This window comes from Peromyscus eremicus, chromosome 8a (genome assembly GCF_949786415.1).
Source record: "Peromyscus eremicus chromosome 8a, PerEre_H2_v1, whole genome shotgun sequence".
NCBI classification, from domain to species: Eukaryota; Metazoa; Chordata; class Mammalia; order Rodentia; family Cricetidae; genus Peromyscus; species Peromyscus eremicus.
Genome location: NC_081423.1, coordinates 40,259,973 through 40,280,426, shown reverse-complemented (window position 1 = coordinate 40,280,426; position 20,454 = coordinate 40,259,973). Strand labels below are relative to the sequence as shown.

Here is a 20,454-nt window from a genome sequence, read left to right as displayed (position 1 = left end):
CCCAGGCCACCATGCTACGTTAGGGAAGGAGCAAAAGACAGAGGACCACCTTCTGATTCTTATGCCTGCCAAGGCAGCCTTGCTTTTAATCTGTTACACAGTAGAGTTCTTCCCAAAATTCCATCTGAAAACAGAGCTTCAACCCCAAAGGTATGGGGATTTCTAGGGCAGCTCACTTCTCTGCTGAGGGTGCTTTCAGCTTTGATCTATAATTCTACAACCACACAGGTGTCTGCTGAGGAATATGGATAAAAGTGAATCCATGGAATAGTCTTCAGCTAATGACTTAATTGTCATCACACACCCATGTCTTTGCACAAAAATCTCCACATTTCCCCATTTTAGTCACCTTAACAAGCCAAACCTTCAAGGCATCTCATCCCAGATTATCCCTGGTGACCTACAAGCTTATGTGGTCTCTAACAAGCCAATAGGACATTGCAATTGTATGAAAGTCAGCTAATAGACATGTCATCCACATTAGAGAAAAGCAGAGTGTTGAGTCATCCAATCCTCTCTGAAGTCAGGGAGAGGTACCTGGACACTCAGATATCTGAAAATACAACAGCAGGCTGATCCTGCATGTGTCCATCATAGCCAGAATATTATCGGGGTTACTCAGGATCACCAGGTCTCAGTCCTGAGATTTAGAGTCAACTGCTGACACTGTGTTAGAAGATTAGGGATCCTCAGCCTGGCATGTTGATGCAAGACTTGGAGATGACCCACGTGGTCTGAGATATTGCTGTCTTCCAGAGAATGCCCTCATCTTACTTCTGCCCTAACTGATTGTGGTTGTGGTTTACTCTTGGCCCAATTAACTTCAGAGTAAGTTCAACCTTTAAAACTCTCCTGGCATAGGGTGACTTCTTATGTCTAGAATTATTGGTGGACCTCAACCAACATCCTCCCGCAAAGTCTCAACATTAGCATGCAGAGAAAGCCAGGCAGGACTTCCATAAAGTATTTTTGTAAAATGATGGTTTATTCATCTTTAGGCCCTCACATATAGTAGGCATTCACCATGGTGTAAAATGGGTGAAAATATAAAGAAATGGTAAATTTGAAACCTACTGAGAATAACTATGTATCAAAACATGCCTATGGCATATGGTCTCCTCAGACATGGGCTTTTGAGAAGGTTTACAGTATGAGACACGAAATCCCTCCTAGGGAGCAAGCTTTATAGCTAGTCAGAAAGTGATGGGTTACCGTTATAACCATCATGCCACTCTTTCACTGGGGAAGACCATTGATGCCTTTTCTTCCCCAGCAGCCTTCACAGCACTTTCCAACACAATAAAAGCTAAACATCAGGGAGAGAGTTTCCTGGTCAGTTTAAGATTAATCTCTCAATGTTCTGTAATTGGAAATTGTGGTGTCTTTATCAACAGCAACCCTTTTGTTTATGATGAACAACCAAGAGCTAAGACAACAGCCTTTGCAGTTTTGGGAATATGGAGAAAGGATATTCTATATATTTATCTGATCATTTAGTCATGACTGCTCAGCATTGCTACACATATCACAGCCACAAGGATGTAGAAGAGATCCAGACAGGCAGGCCCAGTCTCTCCTTTCTGGTCACTTAAGGTCTAATGAGGAAGGCCTATTTCACCCAAGCATATTCTAGAGAAAATAAAGTAATGCCAGCGCTGAATCTGGAGCTCGGAGGTAGCTCACTTTCTAGATGAAAGTGATGAAGCCTGGAAGGAAAGGGGCCTTTGGTTGAGGAAAGAGAGAAAAGTGAACTCTCCTCACCTATTTGGGTGTGGTTTTAAGGCACCTTCAATGCTCCCAAGGAAGTGATGGTAGGGACTTCCCATGCTGATGGTGGCTGCAGCCCCCGCCCTCCTGCACATCTCCATGAATGCCAACCAGAGGTGGCTGTCATGACAGTCCCAGGGAAAGATGTAACAGGCATCAAGAAGCAATGTTGCAGTCCCAGCTCATTCAGTGAGGGAAGGGTGGGGGCTTTTTGGTGGCTCCTCTGGGCAGGAGTGTCTCTTTTAAAATGTGAAGGGCTGGTAAGACAAGGATTCTTAGGGACCTTCAGGCCCAGGATCTCCTGGGTTCTTGAAAGCAGGTGGAGGGAACATTTTGTTTTACTCTTATGCTGATGTGTGGGTGGGTGCCTTGTCTTGATCTTTCCTGGATTTCCTGCCCTACCCCACCCACGCCGTTGTGTCTCTCCTCTGACTTCATATTCTCATGTTTCAGACAGCTTCTGTAGGGCTATGTGACTGCCACAGATGTTGCCTTGGTTTTACGTGATCTGATCTAGTTGGGGGACAAGATCAGGGTATTTGCAGGACAAGAGTGAAGGTGTGCACTTCTTAGGGCTTCCCTCATGAGCCCAGCAGTTACCAGGCAAGGGACAGAATCACACCTTGGGAGAAAGAACTAGAGGATGGAAAGGAATCTGGGTTGACAGTACACACACCGAAGAGCCGGCCACAAGCATTGCCAGGTGTTCAAGGTGGGCCTGTGGAAGGACAGCACACACTCTCCTCCAGAGTCAGAAGGGACCTGAGAAAGCAGAACACAGGCCATGCCCTGTGGGCATAGGCTATGATAGCTGCCAGAGCCCTGAAGAAGCAAGGGACTGCCCAGAGGTAGGCACCTGCATCCCAGGAACCAGAAGAGTGGGCCTCACTTAGGCATGGCACAGGGGCTGGCCTAGGGAGTGGGTCAGAAGACTTTTCCATCACCTACTTACCATTTACATATTTATAACTGGATTAATATTCCTGTCCTTTCTGCAAGAATTTTTTTTTTGTTTTCCATTTTCACATGTGTGTATACATGTTTGCATGTGTGTGGGATCATATGTATGTGGGTGTGTGAACATGTAAATGAATGTGCATGTGGAGACCTGAGATTGATGTCGGGAATAATCCTATTGCTGGTCGATCTTACAGGTTGAGGCCCAGGTCTCTCAATCAAATCTAGAGCTCTTGGACATGGCTAGTGCCACTAGGCAGCTTGCTCATGGGATCCCAGCTCTTTCTTCCGAGGCTGCCACACCCACCTGCATTTACACTGTTTCTGGGGTACGACTCTAGCCCTTCGCAGAGGCTTTAATCACTCAGCCATTTCTCGGCCCTTCTCTGCTTCTTTTATCAGACACAAAATGTTGGTTTTAAATACATGAGGCATGATGAGCACAGAAGTGCTTGAGAAACCACTTTCCTGCCTCACCCCTTCATTTCTTCATGCCTTTCTTCAGTGACATTTCAAAGAAACTCATTCTTTGCAGCTCACTCTCCCAGGCCCTGGGAAGTCAGCAGTAGATTAAACAGGCCACGTGCTGCTGTTATGTGTTTCAGATTAACAGCAAAGAAGGCATCATACAGATCCGTGTGGCTTTCCTAATCTCAATTATGGTAAGTGGAAGGTACTTTGCTATGGCGGCATATAACAAGGAGGTGATATTTGATGTAGGAGGTGCCTGAGGGATCACAAAGATGGTATCTTGTCCCCAGATAGGAATAGCAGTAATGATGATGATGACATTGATGATGGTAATTACGGTGGTAATTACTAACACTTATTAAGTGCCCATTTGGGGTCATGTAATACACCAAGCACTTCCTCTACCTCATCTTGCCTAATTCTCATAGCATCACTGGAGGAGGCAGCTAATATCCTTACTTCTTTTTAGATAGAAGCCATGGGAGCTCAGAGACTGTAAGGAGTTTGACTAATGTCACACAGCTGATAAGTACAAATCAGAATTCAAACCAAGGTCTGTCCCATGGGAGACCTGCCCTACTCGACAGAACTTGTACCACCCCCCCTCAACACAGGCGTCAGAAGCAAATGTGACCCCATATGGTGCTGAGGGAAGGGGAGTGGGCGAGCTAGGCCTTGCAGAAGGAGTCTACAGATTTCTCAGTGTGGGTGAGCAAGGGATTGAAGAACAGTTTCTTCTTGGGCTGAGGAAATCAACCTGGGGGTGTGAACTCGCTGCTGTATGGACCCAAACTTCTGACTCTAAGTGCCTCTGGAGTTAATGGTGGCCATAGTGGTGGTATAAATGGCTGGCTGCTCTGAACCCCAAGATCCTTAGTAAACCACTGTGAGGCCAGAACCCACCATCCCTCCCTCGGCTTCTACCAGACTGGAAGGGACTGTTTGAGTGACACTCATTGAGTTTGCACTCTGGGCTTTTTACTACCATTGAACTCAACCTTCTTGACAGGGACTTGCCCCCACACCTGTCTCTCTAACTCTCATGTGCCCAAGTGTCACAGGCTGCAGTAGTGAGAACATGGACTCCGGGCTTCTGTACACTGTGGGGAAGTCCATCTCCTTCGTTTCATAAATGTGGCGACCCTGGAGAAGTCATTTTACCTTTGTTTCTTCATTTGGAAAGGTGATTATAATGTTAACTGCAAGGGCAGGGTCAGGATAGAACATCAGAGTTAGATGGAGGGTACAGAAATGCGTGTCTGGAATAGATGAGGACAGGGAGGCAGAACGCAGGGAAATGGTTGTCTTGGGCTGGGGTATGGAAGGGCAAGATAGGCTTGAGTCAAGGGTGATGTGGGGAATGACGACCAATGGTTAAAGAGAAGTTCTGTCATGTGATGAAGACACATTAAACTTATTGTGGTCAGTAGAAGACACATGCCTGAAACTGTAAATCTGGCCAAGAAACCAAGGCTGGGGAGCTCATAGGCCCCATGGATGAACCTATTACTATTACTTTGCTAGATGACTGACCTCTAAAGACATGCCTTTACCCATTGGTTAGTGCAGCTCACAGACCTTAGAAAGGAAGTTTCCTTGTGCAGTGGACAGTGGTTAACACAGAAACTCACAACTGGTCAGAGTGCAGAGGACAAGTGTTCTCTGAACAGAACAGTGGAGTGCTCAGCTCTAAATGGGACATCAATATCACATCCCTTCCCTGAGAAGATCAGGGACCCGCTTGGAAGTGGAGGTATAAAGACTGTAAGAACCAGAGGTTGGGGAGGACTGCTGTGAAAGAGCCTTCAGGACATGAGAGGACCAAGGTACCCACGCAGCTGTGGCTGCCTGAAGAAGACCCCCATGAGATTGAGTCTTTCAATATTCCAGCATGGCCAGGGAAGGGCATTATGAATTCACATTCCTAACTGAGAAACTATTGATAACTGATGGCTTCTGGGGCAAGGAGAGTCAGTTTTCTTAAAGTCTGTGTGTGGCTCCTGGTAGGTTAATCATGCTCAAGTGGATGGTCACCTATCCAGGAGTATATGTGCCCCATAAATTAGACTCTATAGGTTATTAAAAAAAATTAAACACAAGGGGACACAAAAGTGGGAGGGGTGAAGATGTGGGGGGGATCTGGGAAGAGGTAGGAGGCAGAGTGGGGGAAAATATGATCAGAACACACTGCATAATTGCGTGAAATTCTCCAAGAATTAAGACAAATATTGTATTTCTAAAAAGCTGAGGGTGGAAATGTACAAATCTGTAAACATACCAAGAATCCATGGATTACTTACTTTAAGTGGGTGAATGGTATGAACTGTGAATTATATCTCAAAAGAGTGGGTTTGGGAAAATGTAGGCGTAGCGACACAGCTCTGGAAGGTCTGCATTGTTCGAGTTAAACTGATGGTGAGTCCAATGTTGTGTTATTCATCTATGTTGCCATATAGTAAATTAAGACTAGACTTATAAGCATGTTTGTGCATATACACACTTAAATGATACATGTACATACACCGATAGGTGGATTAGTCAAAGAAATTCTGAGTATGAATTCTTTACTCAGGTAAGTCCCTACTGCTGATGACATTGTGCATTTCAGATGCAGGGCCCAGAAGCCCTAGAACTGGAACTGACCTTAAAGCCTATTCCCTGATGACTAGTTTCATGGTACTAAAAGGCACCATGCAAGCTTCCAAAGGAGGGAAACAACCAACCTAGCCTGCTATGACACCTATAAACCATTACATGGACCAGCATGGCACAGTAACCCTAAACATACACTAGCGGCATACATATCTTGGTGGTAACCAGCAACTCTCTAATTGGAGTTAGTAAGGCCCACTCAACAGAGGGAGATCATGCCTGTACTAGAAACCTAGCCAACTACCAAGGGATAGTTGAAGAACCTACAACCACCACTAACCACATTCTAAATATCTGTCCTTAAACCCACAGATAAGTATAGACCTCACCCATCATCAAGGAAACATCTCTTTGTAGCAGATGAGGACCATTATAGAAAATCATAACCAATCAAAATGCAGAGTTATGGATCCCAGTCCCAATGGATACGTCTACAATACAACTCGTGCACCTAAGGCTCAGTGATTGTTGTAGAAGAGGGGGTAGAAAGGTTGTAAGAGCCAGAGGAACAAGGCATTTGCTGCGGGATTGTGTCTCCTAGGATTATCAGAAGCTACACCCATAAAGTCTCAACAACATGACTGCTCAAACATGAGCTGAATAAGAACCACAGCAACAGACATGCTAACATGGAAGCCCATGAGTCCTCAACCCTATACGGGCAACTAAACAATGCTAGAGGGAGGGAAGAGCACACCAATTGGTTACCCACCACCAAATAGTCAGCTCTGAAAACATGCATACAGGTAACATTATACAGACCGAGCAGGGTGTATTTATGAACATGTTATTAATGAAAGGGAGACTATAAGTTCGAAAGAAAGCAAGGAGTGATATATGAGAGGATATAGAGGCATGAAAGGGAAAGGGAGAAATGATATAATTACATTATAATCTCAAAATATAAAAACTAATTAAGAAATTCTCCACCTATGTGGAATACTTAATTACTCAAGACACAGAATCACATTTGGTTCTTTCCTGGTAACACCCTAAGAAGATAGAGAACTACTATTTCCAACCGACAAATGGGGAAACTGAGGTCTGAGGCTTGATTGCTCAGAAAGTTAGCTAAGCAAGAGTGACATCAGGGCATAAAGCAGGGTTTGGAGACTTCAGAGCCTTCTCCGTCAGCCAGCTGTTCCCTCTCTCCTGTCTCCTTCCCGCCTCTCTCCGGCGGCTCTCCACGGGTGCTGATTTGAGTCCCACGGCATCCTCCAAAGTGGCCAGAGAGAAGATTGCCGGGCACTGCTCTGAAGCCCAGACTTTCTGACTAAGTGGAAAGGACTGTGGAGCGTGCTCATCCTTTCCTGATGGTTTCTGTTCCCTAATCTATAACTGCACCAGAGCTGCAATGCTCCGAAGAAGAGGCTTGACTCCATGCAGCAGCAGGCTAATTATGTGGCTGAATTTCTAAAAATTATCATCTTATAAATTGTGATATTCCTCTGAAGGGGAAAGAAAACAGCACATCCTCCACCATGTCTCAAACTGAATTAATTAGGAATTTGAAGCCTAATTATCAACTAATCTATTGGAACACGCCAGTCTTTCGTATCTGGCTGGTGTTTGCAATTTGCAGCCTATTAGTGGCAGTTGTTAGGATCTGAGAACTCATTAGGTCAGAAGACGAAAATTGTGGATCAGAAGGATAGGGCAACCTGAGGGGTTGACTTGGGGAGACTGTGGCTAAGGGGTCACTTGTTGACAGATGAGGGCTGGTGGTTTAACTACCTGGATCCTTCCTTCAGAGGCTCTGAGGCCACTGGGTCATTTCTGCTTTACCAAGGACGTAACTGTGCATGCCTCTGCCCAGGTTCTGTGCCTTCCCAAGCATCGGGTGTCTTAGAGCAGTGTATTCTGTCACCAGTGTTGGTTCTAGCCTTGCTTCTGTGTGACACTGGCTGAGCCACGCTCCCTTGATGGTTCTGTTTCCCTATAAGCAATAGAGATGCTGATGGAACTGACTTCTATGGCCCCATCCAGGATTGTGGATCTTGGATATGAGGGCTAGCAAAGGTTTCCTCAGTTCTAATGAAGAGATTTCATTTTTGCAAATGGCCTTTCCGGGGTGAGGTCCTTGGCTTCTACATAAAGATTCTAAACAGATACCACTCATTAAAATGCAAATGTCTCGAAAAGATTATGGATATAGCCCTTGACACCTAAGTCCAAATTAACCTTTCTCAGTAAGCCCTTCTTAGTTCCAATCCTGACCTTGAGGCACCAGGGCAACCAAGGCAAGGGACGTTTAGAGGGTGGAGAGGGGGACATCCAGGACAAGCTAAGCCTGGGGAGCAGGCAGGACAGAATTTCAGGGTTAGACAGATGTCGGCACCCCAATTTTAGACACAGATTTGTGTGCCCTAATTTAAATAATAACCTTTATTTATAGTATAAAATACCAGTCTTTTATTTTTTTCCTTTAACATTCCCCAGAGATAACCAGAACAAGATACCCTGACTAAAACTGAATATTTAGCTTGTTAAGGTTAACATTTGAAATTTTCTTATAGATTAAAATATGGTAACTATCACAACTGAATAGAAACACAAAAATGTAAGAAGGCAAGCCAAGGCCAAGGAGACATTTTGTAGTTGGGGTAACTATTAAGGGAAGTGGATGGATGGCCATATGTGTTAGATATTCAGATTTGATGGCAGCTGCAGTCACTGTGAGAAAGAATTGTGGGGTTCTTGAAAGTGTTAAGCACAGGGCTTAGTGCACAGCTAGGCAGTCCCCAGCCTTGGTGTATTTCACAGTTCAAACTTGTATGCAACGGTGTTTTTCATACCAGTCCCAAGGTGATAATGACTTAGAAGTCCATCAGCTTTGTGGTGGATGAGCAAAACAGGCTGTCTCTCTGTGATGGGCTCCTGTCTGGCATCACAAAAGGAATACACCAAGATAGACTATATGTTAGTGATTTCCTGAGGCTGTGGGGAGCTTGGAGGGTGAGTTATGTAATGACTACTGATGTGCATGGGTTCGGGGGTGATGAAATTTTAAAATAAAGTTGTCATAACCCCATAAATACACACAGGACCACAGAAGTGAGCACTGTAAGTTAATGTGTGGTATTGTGTGGTCTGCGAATTTAATCTTAAGAAAGTCTCTAAAATATGTGTCTGAGTGCAAAAGAATATTACCTTTGGCTATGGAGAAAAGGAGCTCAAAGAATCAAGATTTATGACATAAACGATAAAAGTGGGAACCATGACACAGGAAGAATAGACTTGACAGAGATGACGATGGCCAGAGAAAACTTACACAGACACATTCTGGCGTCTACGTAAAAGGCATGTGCACATAAAGGATTTGAGAAACCAAACCGTACCCATGGCGTGCAAACGAATAGCACCTGATAAACAGCTGCAGTGTGTTAAAGTGAAGGCTTTTTTTTTTTTTAAGGCACAGGCTTATCTAGACTGTATATAAAAATGAAAACAAAACAAAACAAAACCTCTAAACTGACATTACTATAGGTTACACTCTGAGATGGTTCCTGGCTAAAGATTTGTCAGTTTTAGCATAATTATGATTTAAATGTCTGCACTTGTGAATAGGAAAACCACCGTTGAATTCAAAACCAGTGGGATTCAGACATTTCCTGTCCATTCCAAGATGTGGTGATTTTTCCTGACTCCTAGGGCCAGAGCTGATCAACGAGGTGGCTAGCACGAGGCATGAAAGTGGGCACCACAGCCTCCAGCTCAGCATCTCCCAAGGACAGCTAGAAGTACACGGGCCGTGTGCCGCAGTTAACAGGGGAACTGTGATGGCCAGTTCCAATTGTCAACTTGTCATGACCTATCAATCGCCTGGGCACCTGGGAACAGAGTCTCAGAGAGAGAGGAGACTGTCTACATTGACTTGACCTATGGGCACAGCTGTGGGGCATTGCCTTAATCAAGTGTTTGATATGGGAAGACCCAGCCCAGCCCACTGTGGGCGACACTCTTGCCTAATCAGGAGTTCTGAACTTAATAAAAGCGGAGACGTTGATGAATTGAGCACCAGCAAGCAAGTCAGCGTGCGTGCGTGCGTGCGTGCATGCATCCGTCCGTTTCTCTCTGTTCTTGACTGGATGGGATGCGACTAGGTGTTGGAAGTTCCTCCCTTGACTTCCCCACAGTGATGGATGAGAACCTGGTACTGTAAACTGAAATAACTGCCTTTGTCCCTTAAATTACTCTTTGACAAGGTGCTTTTTTTTTTTTTTTTTTTTTTTTAACAGCAGACAGAGAAGAAACTAGACCAGAAGGGCATCGGGAAAGAGGTACATTTGGTGTCTCTGAGGCTTGGCAACGCCACTGTGAATTACCCCTTAATCCTTCCTCCCACGTGGTTCACAGGAGGTGGGTGTGAAGCAGCTCAGACCCTAGGTGTGGGAAGTACAGGACTGGACCACTTGTCATACCCTACTCACCAGATTGGCAAGGATGTAGTGGTAACCAATGCCGTTCTTCTCCAGCTTCACAATCTGAAAGACAGAAAGGGAGGGGACTCATCAGTCACACCCACACCCACAGAGACGAGAGCAGTGACAACAGCGGCTGACGTCAACTGGCTGTTTACGACACGCCCTTCTCTGTCCTAAGTAGACAAAACTGTGCATCCTTACTGTGTGATGATGGCGATGCTGTTAGCATCGTGGACAGATGAGAAAGAGCCGCAGAGTGCTGACTCAAGCTCGTTTATGTTGCACAGCTATGAAGAGGTGAATACAGGATCTGAAGTCACTATTGCCTGGTTTGAGGGGTAGGGGTCAGGGGGGAGGTTATTTCTATAATTCCAAGGAGAAAGCCTAAGTACCCACTGCACTCTTTTCATAAAGCTTTCCTCACACATACTGTAGGAATCTGATGGTGCACGGAATTGGTTGTTATTCACGGTGGCATCTGTCGGGGGCTGCTCAGGTGATCACATGACTGAGTGGGTAGTCACTTGGGCACAAACCATATGCAGATACTATCTCTGCTTTCTGCATCTGAATTCTGTGTTCTCCTCCCTTAAGTGGTTTAGCACCCAGACATCAATAGGTCATTCAACATGGGTGTTGGGAGGGAAGACTGAATTACCTGGGGAAGTGATTTTCCCATGACCCCTGTGTGGTCTGCTGGTTATAGGACAGAGATTTCTGGTGCCTGACACTTTCTGTGTGGCACCAGGAAGCAGCCAGGATTCCCAAACGCTTCCTGTCTTTTTTATTTGGGTTTTATTGCTTGTGTGTGCATTTGTGTATGTGCATGAGTATACATGTAGGCCTGCGTGGGAGCACACATATGTGTGCATGCATGTAGAGGCCAGAGGTTGATGGCAGGTATCTTACTTGACTGTTTCCATTTTATTTATTGAGGCAGAATCTCTCACCTGAAGCAAGAGCTTGCCAGCTTGGCTAGTCTAGGTGGCCAGTGGCCCTGGGGGTCCCCTCTTTCTGGGTTAGAGTTGAGCAGCCACTCAGCATTTCTGTGGGTGTCCCGGATCAGGACTCTGCACCTCACATTTGAATCATAAGCACTTTAACCCTTGAATCATCTCCCCAGCTCCCACCCTCCCATTGTGAATGCAGACTGTTCTTAATCATCTTGAAGTCAGGGAAAATATTTGTGGAAAGAGCTATGCCAGGTTTTCTGGGACTGCTTGGCACACCGCTTAAGAGGAACGGCTGAGGCGGCACACCGGCACACCTTGATTCTGGCCACAGTGAGCCTGATATTAACTTGATCTATTTCTTCCTTTCTTGTTTTAAATTATCGGATTGGATTTGAACACCCTGCTTGATGCTGCCCCCCTGCACAGCTACAGAGAGACATAAAATAAACGAGAGGCACCTAGGCTCTTGGCCTAACTGAATAAATTCTCAAGGTTATTAAAGTCCACACTTAGACATCTCCTTAATTGGATGTATGTGCATAATGGCTCACTTTTTTTGATATGGGGAATAATTAAATGCAAGCGCATACAATGCATATGCTGGAATAGTGGTGAGACAGAGATTCCAGCTGTCGGAGCTCAGATGGCACCAAGGTGATAGTTTTATTAATAATTCTTCATTACTTTTCCATTTTCTTGTCACCTGGCATGCTGTCTCTTCAACGAGGAGATACCTTTATCAAAAGCCTATTCAGCTTCCAATAAACACAAAACAGCAAATAAAGACATTTCAGAGCCCACCACATTCAGGGAGCGGAGCCACAGAGCTCTTGCAACATGGACATGCAGAAGGATGCAGAGGAAAAGCCAAGAGAGGATTACTTTTGACCAATAAGAATGAGCAACTTGTGCATCTCAAGCTGATGGTGACTTACACACTGGTTCTATCCAGTGGCTGACCTATTGCTTTGATTCATTTTATCTCACAAATATTCATCAAGCCTTAACCGCATGAAGCTAGTATACAGTAGACAGGGAATGAAATCAGATATTTGGTACGGGGGACATTCCACAGTAAACAAGACACAGATAAATGCACACATGGTCACTGACTGAAAAGGGAAGGTAGGGTCCTTCTCCTCACTGACATTACAAACTTTATCAGTGGCTGTTCTTTGGACTTGCTTTATCTACAGACCACACATGGATGGCCCCTGTAGGTTTCTGTAACTATCTGCATGCCTCATGGATGACTTTTCATCTCATTCTGTACAGCTTTCTTTGATTAGTTCACCAAGCATCTACTGAACAAGGACTTTGTGCAAAGCACTGGGTAATGTGCTAGGGTACAGCTCAAATAGCAAGGCAAGGTTCCTATGACCTCGCTGAGCTGAGATGTGGTTTCAGGAGGAAGCCAGATGGTAAATATATAAATAGATGAATGAAGAGGACGTCAGCAGGTCATAAACACCACAGAGATAATAAAACAGGGCAGTGTGATGGATGGCCCTGGGAGGTTCTGGTCGACTCTCACCTCAAATTCATTCTGTCCTTAATGACTGTATTATATCATTTAGTGTCTTGTATACTGGCACAGAAAATCATCCAAATAACCCTCTTTGTTATGTATGTGTATATTCCAGCCTTATTTATTTTTATATAAATAAATTTCTTTTTATATAAATATATATTTGTATACAGTTTTATACTTTGTTTTATACTATGCATGTCTACATGCATATATGTGCCTCACCTGGTACAGTGACTACAGAGGCTGGAAGAGGGCATAAGATACTCTGGAAGTGGAGTTGCAGGCCACATGGGTGCTGGGAAGCAAACCCAGTCGTCCAGAAGAGCAGCAAGTGCTCTTAACTACTGAACCATCTCTCCAGCCCCTGAAGTTATGCATTCTTATGTTTTAAAGTCTGTATTCTGCCTATGAGAGAAACATGTGGTACTTGGCTTTCCAAGTCTGCCTTACGTCACTTCATGATACCCTTGAGTTCTGCCCATTTTTCTGCAAATGAAAGAATGTCACTCTTATTCCTGGCTGAGTGAAACTCCTGGGTGTATACAGCACATTCTCTTCACTCATCCATCAGTTGATGGACACCTTGGCTATTGTGAATAGTGCTAGAATAAGTACAGCATCTATATCTCTGTGACCTAGTAAGAGACCTTGATGGTGTGTCTTAGTTAGGTTTTCTATTGCTGCAACAGAACATTATGACCAAAGAGCAAGTTGGGAAGAAAAAGGTTTATTTATTTTTTGAGCTGATGTAGAGGCCATGGAGAGGTGCTGCTTACTGTCTTGCTCCACGTGGCTTGCTCAGCCTACTTTTTTTTTTTTTTTTTTATAGAACCCAGGACCACCAGCCAAGGGATGACATCAGCCACAATGGGCTGGCTCCTTCCCTGCCAATCACTAATTAAGAAAATGCCCTACAGGCTTGCCTACAGCCCAATCTAATGGAGGCATTTTCTTAATTGAGGTTCCCTTCTCTCATATGACCTTAGCTTGTGTCAAGTTGGCATAAATCTAGCCAGCACAGTGTGGCTGTAGTGTATTTATATGGTAGTTACATTTTCAGTTTTTAAGGAACAGCCCTACTGGCTAGTTGAAATTCCTACAAGTAGTGTGTGTCTTGTTTTTATTATTATTTTTTTTTCTGAATCTTCACTAGCAGTTTCTTTTTCTTTCTTTCTTTCTTTCTTTCTTTCTTTCTTTCTTTCTTTCTTTCTTTCTTTCTTCCTTCCTTCCTTCCTTCCTTCCTTCCTTCCTTTCTTCCTTCCTTCCTTTCTCTCTCTCTCTCTCTCTCTCTCTTTCTTTCTTTCTTTCTTTCTTTCTTTCTTTCTTTCTTTCTATATTTCTATTTTTCTATCTTGCTTTCTTTTATTCCAAGACAGGGTTTCACTATGTAGCTCTGGCTGGCCTGGAACCCATTGTATGTACCAGGCTGGCCTCAAACTTACAGAAAGTTCCCTCCTTTGCCTCCTGAATGCTGGAACTCAAGGCATGAATCATCATACATAACACTGTTTTTTTGATCATAGCTATTTTATTTTATTTTAAAGAAAGAATATGTTTCAGTTGCAAATTTATTTATTTTTTTGTGTATCTGTGCACACATGAGTGCACGTGAAGGTCAGAGGCCAACTTGCAGGAGTTGGATGTCTCTTTCCACCATGTTTGGGTTTGTTGGCTTCGCTCCATCCACCTGTGCCCACCGAGCCATCTCACCAGTACAATTTTAGCCATTTTTGACTGTAGTGCACAGAAACTCAGTGTGAATTTGATTTGTACTTCCCTCATGGCTAAAAACGAGGAACAGATTTTCACCCATTTCTTGATTATTTACACTTCTTTTGAGAACAGTCTGTTCAGTTTATCCGTCCATTCGTTGATTGGATGATTTGCTTTTATTTTTGAGTATTTAACCTTTGTGTTCCTTATAAATTCTGGATTTTAATCTCCTTGCAGATGAATAGTGGACAGTTTTATTCTCCTGTTCTGAGGGCTCTTTCTTCACTCTACAGATTGTCTCTTTTGAAGCCCAGGATATTTTTCATTGTGTGTAATCCCATTTGTCACGTCCTGACCTGCTGGGGCTCTTTACAGGGAGTCCTCGGGCAATGTCTAATTTAAGTGTTTCCCTCTAGCAGATTCAGTTTGGGGTCTGAAATGAAGGCCTTTGATCTATTTTGATTGTATTTTTTACTGAGTGAAAGAGAGAGGGAGGGATCTGCATTCATTTTTCTACTTGTAGGAATCTAGTTTTCTCAGCACTCCTGGCTGATGGGGTTGTCTTTGCTCTAATATGTGTTTCTGGCACCGTGCTTTAGGTGGCATGGGTCTATTTTTAGAACCTTTACTTTCTTCCATTGGTTGTCATGTTTGTTTTTGTGACAGTATCATGCAGGTTTTGTCACCATGGTTCTATGATGTAATTTGAGATCAGGTGGTGACACCTCCATCATTGCTCTTTATCTTCAGGATTACTTTAGCTGTTTGTGGTCTTTTGTGAGTTCCAGAGTTGTATTTTCTATTGACATGAAGAGAGCCATTGGAATGTATATGGAAACTGCATTGACTCTTGCAAATAGCTTTTAGCAATATGCCCATTTTTACATTGTAATTCTGCCAATCCATGTCCAAGGGGAGAGGGAGCTCTTTCCATCTCTATTGTCTTATTCACTTTTTCATCAATGCTTTGAGGTTTGATTATAGAGGCCTTTCAACTCCTTGTTAGGCTCATTTCTAGGTTGTTTAGGTTTGAGTTTGGAATGTCCCCCACAGGCTCATGTGTTTGAACATTTTGACTCCAGGTGGTGGTGCTATTTGGGGAGGTTATGGAATCTTTAGTAGGTGTAGCCTTGATGGAGGAAATACATCACTAGGGGTGGGCTTTGAAGTGGTATAGCCCTGCCCCATTTGCTGTTCTCTGCTTCCTGTGTGCAGTTGTAATGTGATCAGCCAGCTCCCTGTTCCTGCCACCTTGCCTTCCTTGTCTTCCCTGTCTTTCTCACCATGATGGATTCTAGTCTTCTGGAATTGTGATCCAAAATCAACTCTTTCTTCCCTGAGTTACTTTTTATCAGAATAGTTTACCATAGCAACAGCAAGGAAGCTAATGCATAGGTATTTTTATTTTTAAAGTTAGTATGAGTAGGACTTAAAAAAAATTTCTCAGCAAGTACATTATTAATGTATAGACATGCTACTGATTTTGTATGTCTTCAGATCCTTGCAATTTGCTGAAAATTTCTATCAGATGAAAGAGTCTCCTAGTAGAATCTTTGGACTTTTAAATATAGAACCATGTTGTCTGCAAATAGAGATAATTGGACTTATTTATTTCCAGTTTGTATTTCTTCTATTTTTCTCTTGCTTTATAGCTCTAAAACTCCAAACACTATATTTAATATGAATGAAGACAGTGGACATCATTGCCTTATTCCTGATTTTACAGGAAATGCTTTCATTTCTTCCCCCACTTAGTATAATATTGGTTGTAGGTTTGTCACAACATCTTTGTTATGTTGAGATATGTTATTTTTATTCCTAATTTCGTCAGGGATTTTTTCATGAATGGATGCTGGATTTAATCAATGGCTTTTCTTGCATCTATTGACATGATCACGTAACTTCTGTTTGTGTATCTCTCTGTGTGCTGTGTTACATCGAAAGAAACCAACCTGATTATAGTATCTGATCTTTTTTTTTTTTTTCTTTTCAAGACAGGGTTTCTCTGTGTAGTTTTGGTGCCTGTCTTGGATCTCCCTCTGTAGACCAGGCTGGCCTTGAACTCACAGAGATCCGCCTGGCTCTGCCTCCTGAGTGCTGGGATTAAAGGCGTGTACCACCGCCACCTGGCAGTATCTGATCTTTTTAATGTGGTTTTAAATTTGTTTTATAGCATTTTTGAAAAATATTTAATTTTTGTAACCCGTGATGTCCAGTTAGTACTATTTGTCATCTATGCATGGTGTGGGGCCATCCACTGAAGCATGGGGATTATACCAACATCCATGTCCTCAGAAATGAGTCAGTCTACCTTTCCTGAAAACTATCAAGTTCAGATAGCTCCTCCATAAAGGGTGGAGCCTGAAGGTCATCTGCCCATCTATGGTAGGCTCTTAGCTTGACCCTGTGTAGGTAACCACAGAGTTTTTGCTATTTGTCAAGGAAATTAGTCTCCCTTTCTCTCTCTGCTTCCACCCCTCTCTTCCCAAACCTTCTTGTCTCTCTCCCCCTTCCCACCCCCTCTCTCTGTATGTGCTTATCTGGCTATGGTGTCAGAGCAACACTGGTTTTATAGAATGCCTTTGATAATGCTCCCTCCCTTTCTAGCCTATGAAATAGTTTCAGAAGCTTTTATTTAAAGGTCCAATAGAACTTGGCAGTGATTTCTTCCAGTCTTGGGCTTTTCTTTGTCGGGTGAGTCATTACTGCAGTTCTATTTTCATCACTTAATACAGATTTAAGGAAGTGGCTTTTACCATCTTGGTTTAATTTGGGTAGGTCATACACTTCTAGGAATTTGTCTACTTCTTCCAGATTTTCTATATGTTCAGAACATAAATCCTCTGGAATTCTTTAGTATCCATTGTAATGCCCCCATCCCCTTTCATCTCCATTGTTACTAATTTCAATCATCTCTCACTTTCTTGTGGTTAATTTATGGAAGGGCTTGTTCTTTTTGTTTTCTTTTAAAAAAGCCAAATTTTGTTTCTTTTCTTTTTTTATTGTTATTTTAGTCTTTATTTAATCAACTTGTGATCTGATCTTTATTATTACTTTCTGTCTATTGATTTTGAGGTTCTATATTTTTGCTTTTGTAAACCTTTGAAGTGTATCAAGCTATTAATTTGCAATTTGACTTTTAGTGTAAGCACCAATAATTGTATTTCTGTAGCCCAAAGGTTCTGATAAATTCTGGTTTATTTTCATTTGATTCTAGGATTTAGAAAGTATTTCCCCCCGGATGTCCTTAACAAATGGCAGATGATTCAAAATTGTATTCTACAACCTATGGGTTCTGACATAGTTTATGTCATTCCTTTTTCTCTTGATCTCTAGTTTTATTCCATTATGATAAGATAATATACAACGAATTATTTTGATTACACTTGTTAAAACTTACTTTCTTGTCTAAAATATCGTCGATTTTAGAAAATGTTGCATGGGCTGCTGAGGAGACGTTGTCTGGCAGCTGTTGGATGGACTGTTCTGTAGATGTCTAACTGTCTTCAGTCTATGGCACAACTCAATTTGGAAGTTTATTGGTTGGTTCTCTTCAACTAAATTATCTACTTGTTTATGGCTGGGATCTGAAGCCACCCAGCTCTATTGTATCTGACTCTATCAGTCCATTTCTGACCACTAGTGTTTCTTCTATGAAATGGTGTGTAACGATGTTTGATGTGTATGTTCTTAAGGGATGGTTCCATTTAGTAGTACGTATTACTTTATTTCCTCTGTCTAATTTTAGCTTTGCATTATCATATGTAAGTATGGTCCTCTCATTGGTTAGGGCTTCCATTTTCTTGGTATACAGACTTCCTATCACTTCCAGCCTGTGTCTCTTGCTAGTGTGCCTCTTTTTTTTTTTTCTGGTTTTTCGAGACAGGGTTTCTCTGTGTAGCTTTGTGCCTTTTCCTGGAACTCGCTTGGTAGCCCAGATCACAGAGATCCGCCTGGCTCTGCCTCCCGAGTGCTGGGATTAAAGGCGTGCGCCACCGCCTGGCTGCTAGTGTGCCTCTTATAGACAATACATCATTGGATATTATTTTTAAACTGGATCAGCCAGGCTTCATTCAATTGGAGGGTTATAATTATTTACATTTAGGGTTATTACGGAGAGGGGTTGCTGATTCCTATATTTTTTTTTGTTGCCTTCATGGTTCATTCAGTCATTGTTTTTTCTCTGTCCCCTACTCTTGGTAGAGGTTTGGTAGTTTATCTGGTCCTCTCATGGGATGTTTTCTTCCCTGTACTCTTGTGCTTGATGATGTCTTACCTCCTTTGATTCCTTTATGTACGCTAAGTCTAGGGATGAGGCTGATTCTCTGAGGCTGTTGATATTCCATTTTGTACACCCTAAAGTGGCTTGTTTCTAGCCCAGGGCTGTCTCCCAAGTGTGTTGGAAAGAAGATGCAAACACATTAATGAGATCCACGCAGCAGATCAGTTTCTATTACTTCAAAACCAGCTCAGCATTAAACACACTGCTGCTGGGATGAAGCTGCGAAGGTTATTTGCACCTTTGAACTTCAGAGTCCTCAGTGAGCATTGCAGCAGAGAGGTGAATCAAGATAGAGGCTGTGCTTCATGCTCATGGCTACCATCTCTGCCATTATCCTCAGGGGTTGGGCTCATATTTCCAGCCACCAAGGGCAAGGCTACTCACACACCACGCCCTTTCCTGCCTGAGACAAGCTACCTGAAACTCACAATTGTCTTCTATACTAGGGATGTGGCTGATTGTTTCTGGGTTCCCTGACTTGTAATTATTCTTCATAATCAGGGTCAAAGGATAGCTCAGTCCTAAATGATGGGTTTCCACTCCAGATGGCACCAGCCACAGCCCATAAAACTTGAGGAGTCGGAAGTTAGACCCCCTCTTTCCTGCTGGCTTCTGGTGCAGAGTAGTGGGTTATACCAGAACCCCAAACCAATTGGAGGCTTCAGAAGATGGTGGTTTTGTTTTAAGATGAAGTTCTTTGCTTCTCCCTCTGTTGGAGAGCAACCAGGCAGACAGAGCTGGGTACCATTCATCCCTGCTGGTTCAGCTGCTCTTCTGCTTCTCCTCACTTTTCAGCCTTGCTGCCACCCGGTTTGTGACACCCCCCTGATGCTCCTCTACTATGTCTCCTTTATATACGATAGTTTTCCTTACTGTGAGCTATAAAATGTGAGCACAAGCTATCGACCAAGAGACCTCATGGGTCCTTTCAAAACTTTGGTCTCTGTTTTCAGAATACTAGAATGAAATAATTTAAAATGTTTATAAACAACAATGTCAAAACACAGCAAATGAGTCACTTTGTTAAGAAATAAAAATTTGTCCTTGACAGAGGAAGTAGCCATAGATGTACGGGTAAGAAAATTGTATTCTGTGTTGTGCATGTTGTCTTTGTGTGTGTATGTATGTGTGTGCATATTCATGTATGTGTATACACGTTCACATGTGTGTGTGCGTGTGTACAAGCATGCTCATTTGTGCTATGGACAGAGGTCAGCTTTTGGTGTCATTCTTCAGCAGCCTTCCAGATTAGTTTTGGAAATCTGGGACCTAGGGTACTCCCCAGATGAATACTGGTCAGTGAGCCCCAGGGATCAACCGCCCATCTCCAGCTCCCCAGTACTGGGACTAAAAGCATGTATCACCTCATTCAGCTTTGTAAGTATGTTCTGGGGGTTGAATTCAGGTCCTCATGGTTGTGCAGAAAGCACTTTACTAACTGAAATGTATCCCTAAATTCAGAAAGTTGTATTTAAAGAAATTATGTGCATGAGTGTTTTGCCTGTATGTACGTCTATGTACCACATGTGTGCCTGGTGCCTATGGAGGCCAGAAAGGGAGCTGGATCTCCTGGAACTGAAGTATAGATGGTTATAACCACCATTTGGTGGCTGGGAACCAAACCCAGATCCTCTGCAAGAGCAGCCAGTGCTCTTAATCTCTGAGCCATCACTCCAGCTATGAGGAAAGTTGTGGTTTTAAGAC

The 20,454-nt window shown here is 43.1% G+C and overlaps 1 protein-coding gene across 2 annotated transcripts in view; it reads right to left on the bottom strand.

Moving 5' to 3' along the window:
- The window catches only part of Gria1 (glutamate ionotropic receptor AMPA type subunit 1), a 328,214-nt gene that overhangs the window by 132,688 nt on the left and 175,072 nt on the right, over positions 1-20,454 (bottom strand). For both annotated transcript variants that reach the window (XM_059270597.1, XM_059270596.1), the window contains exon 5: positions 10,278-10,331. In XM_059270597.1, the coding sequence (XP_059126580.1) occupies positions 10,278-10,331 (54 nt within the window). The remainder of the gene's footprint in view (positions 1-10,277; positions 10,332-20,454) is intronic.